Source organism: Stomoxys calcitrans, chromosome 1 (assembly GCF_963082655.1).
Source record: "Stomoxys calcitrans chromosome 1, idStoCalc2.1, whole genome shotgun sequence".
Taxonomy (NCBI): Eukaryota; Metazoa; Arthropoda; class Insecta; order Diptera; family Muscidae; genus Stomoxys; species Stomoxys calcitrans.
This window is the reverse complement of record NC_081552.1, coordinates 180,738,844-180,751,398: the sequence shown is the minus strand read 5'-3', so window position 1 is coordinate 180,751,398 and position 12,555 is coordinate 180,738,844. Positions and strand designations below refer to the sequence as shown.

At 37.1% G+C, this 12,555-nt stretch overlaps 3 protein-coding genes across 15 annotated transcripts; 2 read left to right on the top strand and 1 right to left on the bottom strand.

The window, feature by feature from the left end:
• The first annotated feature begins 63 nt into the window (after window positions 1–63).
• On the top strand, window positions 64–2,156 carry LOC131994160 (uncharacterized). Of its 8 annotated transcripts, none has more exons than XM_059360570.1 (2): window positions 64–129; window positions 1,434–2,156. In XM_059360570.1, the coding sequence occupies exon 2, from the start codon at window positions 1,494–1,496 to the stop codon at window positions 2,130–2,132; it is 639 nt and encodes a 212-aa protein (XP_059216553.1). In that variant the 5' UTR covers window positions 64–129; window positions 1,434–1,493; the 3' UTR covers window positions 2,133–2,156. The 8 variants fall into 8 exon arrangements, 6 of the variants coding, with proteins under 6 accessions (XP_059216553.1, XP_059216552.1, XP_059216551.1 ...); XR_009396496.1 differs by lacking the exon at window positions 1,434–2,156 and adding an exon at window positions 553–897 and having other exon boundaries at window positions 74–486; XR_009396497.1 differs by lacking the exon at window positions 1,434–2,156 and adding an exon at window positions 553–897 and having other exon boundaries at window positions 74–490.
• Window positions 2,157–2,166: 10 nt separating this feature from the next.
• On the bottom strand, window positions 2,167–3,503 carry LOC106086439 (eukaryotic translation initiation factor 2 subunit 2). Its single transcript, XM_013251122.2, has 2 exons — window positions 3,344–3,503; window positions 2,167–3,177 (listed from the first exon to the last, which is right to left on the bottom strand). Exons 1-2 carry the CDS (start codon window positions 3,356–3,358, stop codon window positions 2,377–2,379), a joined length of 816 nt encoding a protein of 271 aa, XP_013106576.1. The 5' UTR covers window positions 3,359–3,503; the 3' UTR covers window positions 2,167–2,376.
• Window positions 3,504–6,961: 3,458 nt separating this feature from the next.
• Window positions 6,962–10,934, top strand: LOC131995190 (uncharacterized). 6 transcript variants are annotated; one of them, XR_009397243.1, is made up of 5 exons: window positions 6,962–7,229; window positions 7,689–7,797; window positions 8,023–8,109; window positions 8,185–8,531; window positions 8,777–10,934. XR_009397243.1 is itself a non-coding variant. In XM_059363395.1 (5 exons), the coding sequence occupies exons 1-5, from the start codon at window positions 7,612–7,614 to the stop codon at window positions 8,780–8,782; spliced, it is 315 nt and encodes a 104-aa protein (XP_059219378.1). In that variant the 5' UTR covers window positions 7,245–7,611; the 3' UTR covers window positions 8,783–10,934. The 6 variants fall into 6 exon arrangements, 2 of the variants coding, with proteins under 2 accessions (XP_059219378.1, XP_059219374.1); XM_059363395.1 differs by lacking the exon at window positions 6,962–7,229 and adding an exon at window positions 7,245–7,627 and having other exon boundaries at window positions 8,185–8,281; XR_009397242.1 differs by lacking the exon at window positions 6,962–7,229 and adding an exon at window positions 7,246–7,627 and having other exon boundaries at window positions 10,669–10,934.
• Window positions 10,935–12,555: the final 1,621 nt, after the last annotated feature.

Genomic DNA, 12,555 nt, shown 5'->3' with positions numbered 1-12,555 from the left:
TAACTCTAAATCATACGAAATATGAACTTTGCTACGAAAGAGCTGCCACATTTGTCAAATAGCATTGAAGAAAAAATGCAGTTGGCAAATAACAGCTGAACAGCAAATAAATAAAAAGAGTTTCGAAGTGTATTTTTTTGTTTTGCAACGAAATCAAGGCATTTTCGTTAATAAACTATAAACATAATCTATTTCCGTAACTTGGAAGCAGATATAAGCATACAGATTGATTCACTCTACGATTATTCTGACGGGGCTACCGTCTTCAGAAATTTGACCGCTTCAATAGGAGGGCCTATAGTGATTCTGCAATCAGATATGTTGGTTTCTCCAATCATGTACTTGGTGTAATGGGATCCTGTGTTGCATGCAGGGCAGATATTGGGGTTGGTTTAATCCGGATATTAATTGGGCCAGAAAACATTTCAGATTCAGGGATGTCGATAGGGTCAAAAATATTACCATCCATGCAACTTGAACGCAGATGTAAGTACGTATACAGATTGATTGATTCGAAGCCTATTCTGACCCGGCTACAATCTCCATAATTAGCTCCAAGAATTTAGCCGCTTCAATTGAAGGATCCTGGTCTTTCCGTGTCGATGTGTGATCGTGGTCAATGTTTGTCATTTGTAGCCAGCCCGTGATGTTCCTTATGTCAGTTTTGGGCGGTCTGTAGGTTTCTCCACTGCGTATTGCTTATCCTGCAATCCAAGATGGAGCTGCACAATTTACTACTGGTCGGTTTCAGTTTCTTTCGCATACTGCAGTAGCAAAAACTTACGACGAGGAGAGGCACCGGCACTGGATAACTTTAAGCACCACTAGACCAGTACTTTGAACTCCGATCTGTGCGATGGTTATCGTGATCATGAGAGCTCAGCTGAGAGCTATAGGGTGTGTCCACAGGTTGCGGATAGTGGAATGCTTCTTTCTGATTGACTGGAATTGCAGTCTCAGACAATCGGCGGCATCGAGTGGAGAGTCTCAGTGGGAGGCCGGGGCACTTCTCTTGCTTAAATACTGAGTGCCTATCATGCTCGATATGACAAGACAAGTTATTGGTGCCTATTAATAAAAACGTTCCCCCATGCGATCGGCCCGAAACGAGACCGATCGCCGCGGGAACAGGGTGGGCATTGGTTATTTAAAGGCAATAAGTATTTGTTTAAATGCCGGTGCCTACCGGCCTCTCACTGAGACTCTCCGCTCTGGTTGTAGCAGTGTGTTGTACACTGAGGCGGCAGCCCTTGCCGATGAAGAACTCCATCGGGTAAATCCGTTAAGTACAACCGGCTGCCAAGAAATTAAGATCAATAGTAAAACACTCATCTGAAGTCTTGATTTTTAAAAAATAAAGTTTACTAAATTACTTTGGAGATAAGTCCTTTAGCAAAGAATAATTAAAATCAGCACTATATTTTTATTTTCAGATGATCGTCTATCGCTCTTAGAAAGTTCTATATAATAATTTGTATAAACCCCATGTTTAAATGGATTTTGACGATGAATTAGAAAGCCACTACATCAGAAAGGATGAATTTCTTCGGCATCCACAATATGATAAAACTGCTAAGTACAACAGAGACAACCCCTACAAAGATGCATCAATTGTCCATGACTATATACCCGCAATGGTTATGCACTTAACGTCCTTAAATGAAAGTTGCTGGCTTGAGAATTCTATAATCAGCATCCTTGAAGGGCGTTTACGATTTAAGAATTGTTTGCTATATGGCAACGTGCTGGATAAGGCTAGAGAACAAAACGCCAGACATGTTTATACGTTCGATGACGGAACTGAATGCATTGAAATTTCTTTATTCACAAATGACAAGAATATAAATGCCGTAATAAAACTTCAAGGAAACTTGTATGACATCATAGGTTGCAGTGAGAAGAAAATTGCCACTAGCTTGAGTAACATCTTATCGGCAAGCAAGAAACAAATTAACACACCCAATATAAAAGCAGGAACGAAAGTTTTGTTATATGGGAAACCCTCATTCTATTGCAACAAAGTATCCTTGGATGTCTACAATGTTCTGCAAGATAATAGCACAGACCGCAGCGTAGAAATTGCATTCAATGATGAATTATTAGCCTGGCATAAAAAATACACTTTATCATAAATACACTACTTTCAGTAAAACAAATGCTTCCAAATAGTTTTTTTTTTACGTTTTATAAATCGCTTTATTTTTTCCGTTTGATCTAAAAAATATAAAATGAACGTCAAAAAACGATCCCGTCGTGTTTCTTTTGCGTATCCCATGCTTAAACAAATCTTTACGTTGACCCGGTTCTGCTCTTTGCATTGTTGTTTTTAGTATATGGAGAGCAACACGAAACATTTTTTTAAATCTACTTTGATGTTTACGTAGTCTTTGCTCTGATGGCGGCACGCTTGCCGGTGACAGCCTGGAATCCCGATTTAATACTAGCAACCGAACACCTAGAACCGCAGGATTCACATTGCAGGAAGAAAATACGCGTATCTTTTTGTAATATTGTTTCGGGAGAACGGCATGTGTGGCAGGTGACATATTCTTTAATATAACGACGTAGCACATTTTCAATTTGTTTAGGTTGGAAACGTCCTTTAATGATCAACTGTTGGTTGCCATCGAGTGAACCACTAGTACCCAATTCTGCCAAGAGAAAATCCAATAAATGCTTTGGCAAACGATGAAGAGTTCTTGCAATATCGAGGAAATTAGCAAAGGAAGTCTTTTTAGTGCCCACACGCAAAACTTGTGGTGGCCTCATAACAAATTTAGGTTTGCGTCCAGCAGCCATCTCAGGATTTTTGTCCAAAATTATCTCGAATATACGTTTTAATAGTTCATCGTATGTATAATCACGATAAGGGGCGTCGGCCTCTGCACTATCCTCAGCATCCATAGATTCGCCAGTTTTCTCCTCTCTAGGCGCTTCATCGCCTTCTACTTTCGGCAATGCTCCCTCCAAATCATCCAAATTAAGGGCCTTCTTCTTCTTTTTCTTCTTTTTGCCAAAACTTTCTAAATCGAGATTGTCATCAATTTCGTTGGCTGCTGTTTCATCGTTGGTGACTTCTTTAGTCTCTTCTTTTTTGGAGCCATCGTCCAGGCCCAATGCAGCATCTAAATCAAAGGTCTTCTTCTTCTTTTTCTTCTTCAAAAAAGTGGGATCAAACTGAAAGATAAAAGACACAAAATCGCTGTAGTCATTCGTCTAATCTTAATGTATATAAATCAACCCTTTGCGAACAAAGACATAACCTCAACTGGGGCTTGTCCAAGTGGACACCTTGCTATTGCAATGAATTCTTGTATGGTACAAAAAATTCACATATACTTACATCTTCTTCTTCCATATTTTAAGGTAGATGTGTTTTCTATTCTATTGTTGATATATAACAACTTATTTCGTACAATTTAGCTGATAAATGTCGCGTATTGCATCAGAAAATTAGCAAGGAAAGAAAATCGTGGCAAATGTTTTAGTAGTGTTGCCAGACGATGAAATCATACAGACACAACATGCGGTGCGCTACATGAAATAAATGTATCGAAAACATTTACACAGCATGTAACTTTGATACTTAAGTCGGATTGTTATCAAATAACTATTTTTATACACCATAGGATGGGGGTGTACTAATTTCGACATTCTGTTTGTAAATCCTCGAAATTTTCCTCTGAGGCCCCATAAAGAATATATATTCTTGATCGTCATGTCTTTTAAGTCGATTGAGCCATGTCCGTCCGTCCGTCTGTCTGTGGAATGCACGCTAACTATTGAAGGAGTAAAGCTAGCCGCTTGAAATTTTGCACAAATACTGTTTATTAGTGTAGGTGGGTTGGTATTGTAAATGGGCCATATCGGTCCATGTTTTGATATAGCTGTCCTATAAACCGATCTTGGATCTTAATTTCTTAATCGTCTAGAGGGCGCAATTCTTATCTCATTTGGCTGAAATTTTGCACGTGATTATGATTTCAAAAAACTGTGTTAAGTGTGGTCCAAATCGGTCCAAAACCTGATATAGCTGTTATATAAACCGATCTGGGGTCTTGACTTCTTTAGCCTCTACAGGGCGCAATTCTTATCCTACTTGGCTGAAATTTTGCAAGAAGTGTTTTGTTATGACTTCCAACAACTGTGCCAAATATTATTTTAATTGGTTCATAACCCGACATAGCTGTCGTATAAACCGATCTGGGATCTTGACTACTTGAGCACCTTGAGGTCGCAACTATTATCCGATTTTTTGGAATTTTGTGCAACGACTTCTCCCATGAACTTCAACATACGTGTCAATTATGGTCAGTCTATACCCTGATACAGCTCCAATGTAAACCGATCTCCCTATTTTACTTCTTCAGCCCCTTAAGGGCGCAATTTTTATTCGTATTGGGTGAAGTTTTATACTATGGTCTCTCCATAACTTATATTATAGCTCCAATATCATAACAATTCTTTCTCTTTATCATATGTTCGCCTAAAAAGAGATCCCGGGAAAAGAACTCGACAAATGCGATCCATGGTGGAAGGTATATAAAATTCGCCCGGCCGAACTTAGCACGCTTTTACTTGTTCTATATACATAGGTAGGTACATATATAGATGATTATCTTATAGAAAATACATAGACCATATTTGCGGTAGAAAGATTTGACATAAATTTGCATATTTAACAGTTAACAACCCTTAAAGCGTTCCGATTCCAATAGAACGATTTTTGTGCTATCAAATTTTAAAGGGTGTCTCAAATCGACCTAAACCGTACTAATATGTTTTTTGCTTATTTCAACTTTGCATTGTTTTGTGATGCCAGACTTTGAACTTATGTGGCACCTATTAAAAATTCGTGTTTACTGGTGTAATGTGAAATTCAAGATAAAACCGTTCCATTTATACTTCTATGTGCCGAACTCACGTGATGGAATATCTGCTGTTTTATTTTGTTGTGGCTGTAGCAGTGTTTTGTGTTATATCTTTCGTCTTTTTAGTTATACTGAAAATCAAGATCCAGGAAATCTGCGACTAAAGGTTGGTAGTATATTCGGTTTTCGTGGTGAAACTCCATATAAAAAAATAAGCGGAAAATATTGATGAAGTTTTCGTTTCGCTATAACTTGTTTTTTCATCTGGTTAAAAATTTACATTGCACAACGCCCAAGCACAATCACAGTTGCTGCGCAACAAGTAGTTTTCTTATGTAAAATAAACGCGATCGCCAAACTTCCAATTGTAACTAAGTGTTTGTTAGTGTTAGTGATCTTGCTCACATGTACTTACTCGGGGTGGAAAAAGTATTGTTTGTGGATGCATAAATTAGAAACTATTTATATAAATACATAATTTAATATACTTCTTAAATAAATAAAAAATAAATGTTTCTTTCATAACAAACTATTGTACGAAGTAATAACGATTGTGAAAGTGTTGTGTTTTTGGTTTTGCTATTTTTGTGATAGCAAGACCAAAAGCACAAGATGCTGGCAAAGGCTTTTGGAAAGTTGTGTTTATTTATTTACTTATACCAACAAAAATACTACAAAATCTAATTATTTTTACAAATAAAAGCAGAATTCGTTTCTTTTTAAGCAGTATTGTGTTTCATTATTTTTTAATTTCGAAGGGATGGGTTTTGGTTGAAATTGCAATAATATATATGAATTTCAATGCGGGCCACACACTCGCATTTGTATGTAAACATCTACATAGCAGCTGATAAATTGGTTGGTGCCAAGATGTATTAATTTTCAGGTAGTGGCAGTTGCCCAACAACAAAATATTGAGTGCACTATCTGTCAAAATCAATAATTAGTGCAACTCTGATTTGTGTATGTAACTAGTTCGCGCCATTTTTCGCTGTTTGTGTACTATGGTTCTTAACTATAATACACACACAACCAAAACACGTTGACACATAGTCCACTTCAAAAGAAAAAATTATACTCAGCTGTTTACGGTACGCTACCTGGTAATTATGTCACTACCTTTAAATGAAAATATCTTGGCTGGTACACATTTTTCACGGTTATTTTTTTTTTTTGAAACACTACAAAAATAAAAAAGAAAACATAATACTTTTATGTACAATAGATTTTTTCATAATGAGAAAATGTCCTAGAAATGTCTTCTAAATCTATTATCTAAAAAAATAATTGTTTCTGAATAGACTAACAAAGGCTGTTTGCTGTTTTTCGTTATCCTATCCCGTGCCTGAGAAAGAAACACACACACGTATAATCCGTTTAAGCTATTTATTACGACAGTGGACTGTAATGCTGTCTCTTTGAATTCATACGAGCAAATGATTAAGTGAATGTTTATTTGAGTCTTTTTCTATTCCGATTACATGAGTATATGATGAAGTGTTCGTTGCTTTAAAAACATAAAGAACTATTATTGTCTATTTCTTAAAGGCCGGTACTGTATTTGGTTTTTGCGTTGAAACACCATATAAAAAAAATAAACGAAAATTTTGCCGAAATGTGTTTGTTTCGTCATAACTTGTTTTTTCAACTAGGGAAAATTTACATTTCGGGACGCCCGTTGAGAGCACAACCACAGTCGCTGTGCAACAAGTCATTTTCTTACGCAAAATAAACGCGATCGTCAAACTTCTAATTGTAATTGGGTGTTTGTTAGTGTTAGTGATGTTGCTCACATGTATTTACTCTGGTTGGGAAAAAATAAACTGTTTGTGGATGCATAAAAGAGAAAGTTTTTTTTTTAATATAAGTAAATATACTCGAAAGAAAAATAAATATTTCTTTCACAACATGCAACTCAATCAATCTGTACGAAATAATAAGGTTTGTGAAAGAATGTGTTGCACTTTTGGTCTTGCAATTACAACAACAATATTTGGATAAGAGTGGAAGATGCTGACAAAGGCTTTTGGAAAGTTGTGCTTATTTAACTTATAACAGTGAAAATACTATAAAATCTTATTATTTTTACAAACAAATTCTGCATTTGTCTCTTTTTAAATTGTTTTGTGTTTCATTATATATTAATTACGAAGGGTTGGGTTTTGGTTGAAATTACAAAAACATACATGCTCGTAAGCAGCTGAGAAATTGTTTGATGCCATATTATTTTTTTATGTAAATGGCAACATTTTGGCCAAAGAAACCCAAAAAAAATCAACCTCGTCAAACCACCGAAAGAACGACTTTCGGAAATTTTTCCGTAAAAGAGAACGTAGTACCAGCCTTTATACACGATGGGTATGTTATAGGCTATATGCTTGAAAATAAAACTGACAACAACAAAGGCTTGTTCACGGCCTTTACTGTTACTTACTAAATAATACTTATAATAATAAAACTTACTTAATAAATAGCTTAAAACTAAATAACAACTACAACGAAAAAACAATTGTCTGTAAATAACTATATCCAACAAGTGTAAATAACTATATCTATATATCTTCCATCTTGCTATAACCAAACAATGAATGAAAATGTGTAAATATCACAGATGAGTTTGATTGTATGTAAATATGTAAATATATGTAAAGAAATGTTGATAAACGAATGACAGACCACTTTGTTCTGATTGTAACCTAACCTAACCTAACATAAAAAATTAAATGTAAAATAAAACGATATGAGCTGTGCTCGTTGTAAGTATTTAAAATACATGTAATTTATAAATAGTTATTATCTTTTTTTTCTTTCTTCTAGTTCTTCATCCACGGTGTGTTCCAGTCGTTGATTTAATGAAAAAAGCAGGCATGGCAAATGGGGCTGATTCGTTGTCGATTGTTTCATTAATAATGGCAACTGGAGAAAGGTATGTAGAATCAGTCCATGATAAATGCTCCTGTAATCCATAAATCTCTCTTATTACTTAATTTTCATGTGTAGGTAATTTTTGGGCAAATGTTTATTTAAGCTTGAGCCCATATGCACATAAGGGTTCAATGCCATAAATGTACGCATTGGAATACTTTTTAGTGCGACTTTCGTAGTATTTGCGTACACATTTCCTGAGGAATTTTCTCTCTTGAATTTCCAGTTCTTTGGCCACTGTCGGGGAGATAGTGAACCAGATTGGAAAGGCGTATGTCAACACTAGTCTCACAGCCACTTTATACACTAATAAGTTAGTAGACTGAGCTAAGTATTTGCTGTTAGGGATAAAGGAGAATTAACCCAAAATTGTTTTTGTCCTCTGTAGCATCTTTCCTGCATGTGTATTGAATCTCAACATTTTGTCAAATGCTACTCCAAGGTATTTGACTCTGGATTCTACAGGATTGCTGACTACATTGAGGGTAATTTTCAGTGTCTTGCTCTGGGGTACCACATACCTTGGACATTTACCAGAGGCATTCCGTATGCAGATTGCCCGGGATTTAGCGGCATTAATTGTAATACCTCAAGTTTCATAATACTGGTTAATTCGCCTTAGATGAGCTGCTAATCTCTCAAGAGCAATTTCGGAAGATTTTTCATGTACATATATTAAGCAATCATCTGCATAGAGAGTGGCCTACGAATCAACCGCTGTGTGAGAAAAGTCATGTAAGAATAAATTTAACAGATACGGCGCCAATACACTTCCCTGCTGCACTCCGCTGTTAACAGAACCAAAGGTTGATAATGTGCCCTGAATATCCACACAAAATCTTTGGTTTTGAAAGTAACTACGCAGAATGTTTACAAGAAATGGATCCGTTTCCCAGGCAATAAGCTATGAAATTTGAGATGCATCCAACCCACTGGTTTTTTATATTTGATACGCTCTATAATACCTTTAACATTTTCAGGGTTGACAAAGTGGTAATTATTTTGATTATGAACAGCACCAAAATCATCATCAAATGCGACGAGGAATGGCATTTGTGAAATTCTAAATTCTGGATTACAAATCTTCACCTTAATAATAGTCTTTATCAGTTTAATTTATTTGGATATAACAACATATTCACCACTTATCCGGTTCCCCGTTAGATGAAAAATCTTATTCAATTCCTTTTGCCATGTGTGTTTAATTTGCCTTTTCAGAAAGAGGAAATTTATTGCCTTGGATAAGGTTTTGTTTGGTATGGGCGTTGTTTATGGAATTGAAAGAGAATTTGAAATCGTCTTTTAAGGAATCGATCTCGTGATCTTCAAGATTTGATGAAGAAAGGGGCATACTGCAATGAGATGCCCATGAGAGTCCATATCTTGTACAAAATTAGACCAATTTGTATCTTTATAGGAGGAATATGTTCGGGCTGATCTCATTAAAAGTTCCGGTTGATCAACACGAAGAGTTAGTTTAATAGGAAAATGATCAGAGAAAGACGATAATGTTGAGATTTGAATGTTTGGCACGGTTCCGTTCAATAGTTGTGGGCTTAACAAAACGTGATCTAAAAATTATGAACCATTTGGATATGAAGGCGATGCGTCACAATGGCGACTCACGTCGAGTCTATTAGCCTTACGCCATTTCCGTAGTCTTTCCATTCATATTCTCAAGTTGATCACCCCAAAAATGACTTTGAGAATTCAAATCCCCTTCAAAAATAAATTCGTCGAAATTGCCACAGAGCTGTAAGAGTTTTGACCAATTCACCCCAAATCTCTGAGGGTGATAATTGCATATACATATATTGATCCAATTAAACATTTTTTCCGTGTATCATTATTCAGGAATTCTATTTGCAGGAGTGCCGTATTAAAGCCAACGTCATTTAAAAAGACACTATTAAATTGAATTGAATCCCTTTTAACAACGGCAACGCCGACCGTTGTATTATCGTAGACAAAATTGTTACCATCGTATTTAACCCTTATTTTTCCTTCAGGTGGCATTGCTGAATAAAGCCAATGTCGATTCGATTGCGATGGAAAGTATCCTTTAGGTCTATTTGTCGACTGGTATCGACAAGAGATCTTACATTGTAAGTTAGAAATTTCATGATCCCATCGTCCATAATTAATCCTTACTTTGTTCAACTGGCGCAAAAATTCTTCTTTGGTCTCGGGTTTTGGCATGTCTGAATATTCAGAAAGAAAAATGTTGACCTCTTGCTCCAAGGTCCATTCTTCCAGATCCAGGAAAAGTCATCCCAATTTTAAAAATTGGTCAATCAGTGGTGGTTTATGTTGTGGCCCCTTTGTTGCGTGATACGAGGTTGGAATAAGTTGGAGAATTTCTGGCCTGGTATTACCAAGGACATATTTACAGCTCTATTTACATTGGCTTTGGCAAGCTCCTTCTCCTTAATGGTCATAGATATTCATTGCATGCGGCAGCAACGTATTTCCTGTAAGTTGGGCATCCCCGCCAGTTTGCCGGATGGCCCGTCTCACCACAATTGTTGCCGAAGGGATCACTTGAGTCATCCTTTGTACGCTGACATCCACTGGACCATGCTGTTTATCACATTTTACACAATTATAACTGAACTGCAATTCTTTGAGATGTTTCCCCACCGTTGGCCCTTCTACATTGAATTTCGGAATCTTTTTTTTTCTTGGTTTTTCCCACGAAACAATTTGGTATTATATAGCCCTTACATTACAGATATCAGAAAGCTTTTTCGCAGCAATAGCGAAACTAAAAACAGACCTGCATCTGTATTCCTTTGAGTTTTATAATTTATAACCTTTGCAATTGTATTCGGGACAACTTCATCTAACTCTGCCTTTATATCTTCCGTTTCAGTGCTGGAAGCCAGATCTCTCAGTATGAAAAATGGCTGTTTTAATTCCTTGGGTGTAAACGAGTAAGAGTGGATGCTTTTTTCTCGCAGAAGTGCCATCATTGAAGAATGGACAGATGGACCAAAAAAAAATAATTTACTTTTATTCTTATTAATATTTTTTACCTTAAAAGAAAATTTCGATATATTTTCCTTCAAGGTGTCAACAAGAGCCATGATGTTGACGTTGTAAATAAAAATTGGTCAGCACCATTTCGATTTTGTCTCACCATTGTTGTTTTTGCTGCTTTGTTACTATTGCTAGATTGGGTTCCTTGGGACGCTGCTGTGGAAGTTGAGGCAAAGTCAACTTGTATGAAAACACTCAGAATTCCAAATGCGTTGTCATCACTCTGTTTGTGTTTCTTCAGTCTTTCCCAAATGATGCTGCGAAGTTGAAGTATCCTCCTCAGCGACATCACAGTCCATGTAGTGGGGTATAGAGCCAGGCATTTTATTTGCAAATTAGCAAGTGAGATGCTTGATATACAGTTTATTTGCAAAGAAATTTATGGATTTGTTGAGTTTATTTTCGTGATATAAAAAAGTACGTCTGGTTGTTTTCAGAGTTACCGTGTTTTTCCCACTCAAGCAACTCACTTTGAAAATACAAACATAACAAAAAAAGGAATAATTTAGAGTTATAAATTAAAGTAAAAAAAGTGATGATAAAAAAGTAAAAAGGTTCGTTCCTCAACATCCCGGGCGACCCTGAAACATCGTTTCAGCATATAGGTAACTTCACAAGCTTCGTTACAAGTCTGGTCAATTCGCCCTTGGCTGTGCAAAGTTCAGCCGCTCTCACAAGACCATCTTTTCCAGGAAAAGCTTCGATCACTCGTCCCGTGACCCATACTGCCGATGGAGCGTTGTCCTCCTTAATAAGAACAATATCATTAATAGCTACGTTCTGATTTACATTGGTTCATTAAGGACGTTGTTGGAGGGAAGTCAAATACTTCCTACTCCATCATCGCCAAAAGCCCTGATACATGGCTGTGATGGGGACAGGTAATCCACCTCTGTGATGGGGACAGGTAATCCACCTCTGCGTCGGATGCTATTCCCAAGGGCCGTAAATTAATGACTGCCTCAATCTGCGCCAAGAGCGTGCGCATCTGCTCAATATCGTGTCACCAATCACCCGCTTCACTGTTCGAAAAGCCGACATACAAATGCCTCCCCAATGAGGCGAGTACGGTGGTATAAAAACCCATTTGATACGTTCCTTAGCTAGAGCTGTAACTACTGCCACGTTGTGTTCCTCGGATTGTAGATGTTCGTACAATTCTTCTAACTTGCGTTTGCCTCCAAGAAAATTTCGGCCGTTGTCACTAAAGATGACAGAGCACCTGCCTTTTCGAGCCATAAATATGCGTTGTGCTGCCAAAAATGAATCTGTGCTCATATCTGTGATCAGTTCCAGATGGATCGCCGATGTGACCATGCACACATAGAGGCAGATGTACCCTTTCGATGTCCTCGAATTTCTGCCCCTGTGCAACTTCAGTGTGAAAGGTCCTGTGTAGTCACAACCTGAGTTCTCGAAGGGAAATCCCTTCCTTATTGTTGCGGAAGATCTATCATTCGTTGTGCGCTACTATGACGTGAGTAATGAAAGCACTGCAAACATTCATGTGTAACCTTACGTATCAGCTCCTATGATCCAGTACTGTTGTCGGATAATCACAAACATAGCTGATACTCCAGGGTGTAAATTCGCCACCAGGATTCGAGTAACATGATGATTCTTATCCAGAATTATTGAACGTCTTGTCTCCTCAGAGAGTAGTTCGTTGTCTATGCGACCTCCAACATGAATCAGTCCTTTATCGCCAATAAAAGGTGCG

Coding starts and splice junctions, on each gene's coding strand:
- LOC131994160 (XM_059360570.1), top strand. CDS start 1,494: ATGGATTTTGACGATGAATTAGAAAGCCACTACATCAGAAAGGATGAA.
- LOC131995190 (XM_059363391.1), top strand. Junction 7,798..8,022: donor ATAATGGCAACTGGAGAAAG/GTATGTAGAATC, acceptor TTGAATTTCCAG/TTCTTTGGCCACTGTCGGGG. Junction 8,282..10,668: donor GATTGCTGACTACATTGAGG/GTAATTTTCAGT, acceptor CTTCCGTTTCAG/TGCTGGAAGCCAGATCTCTC.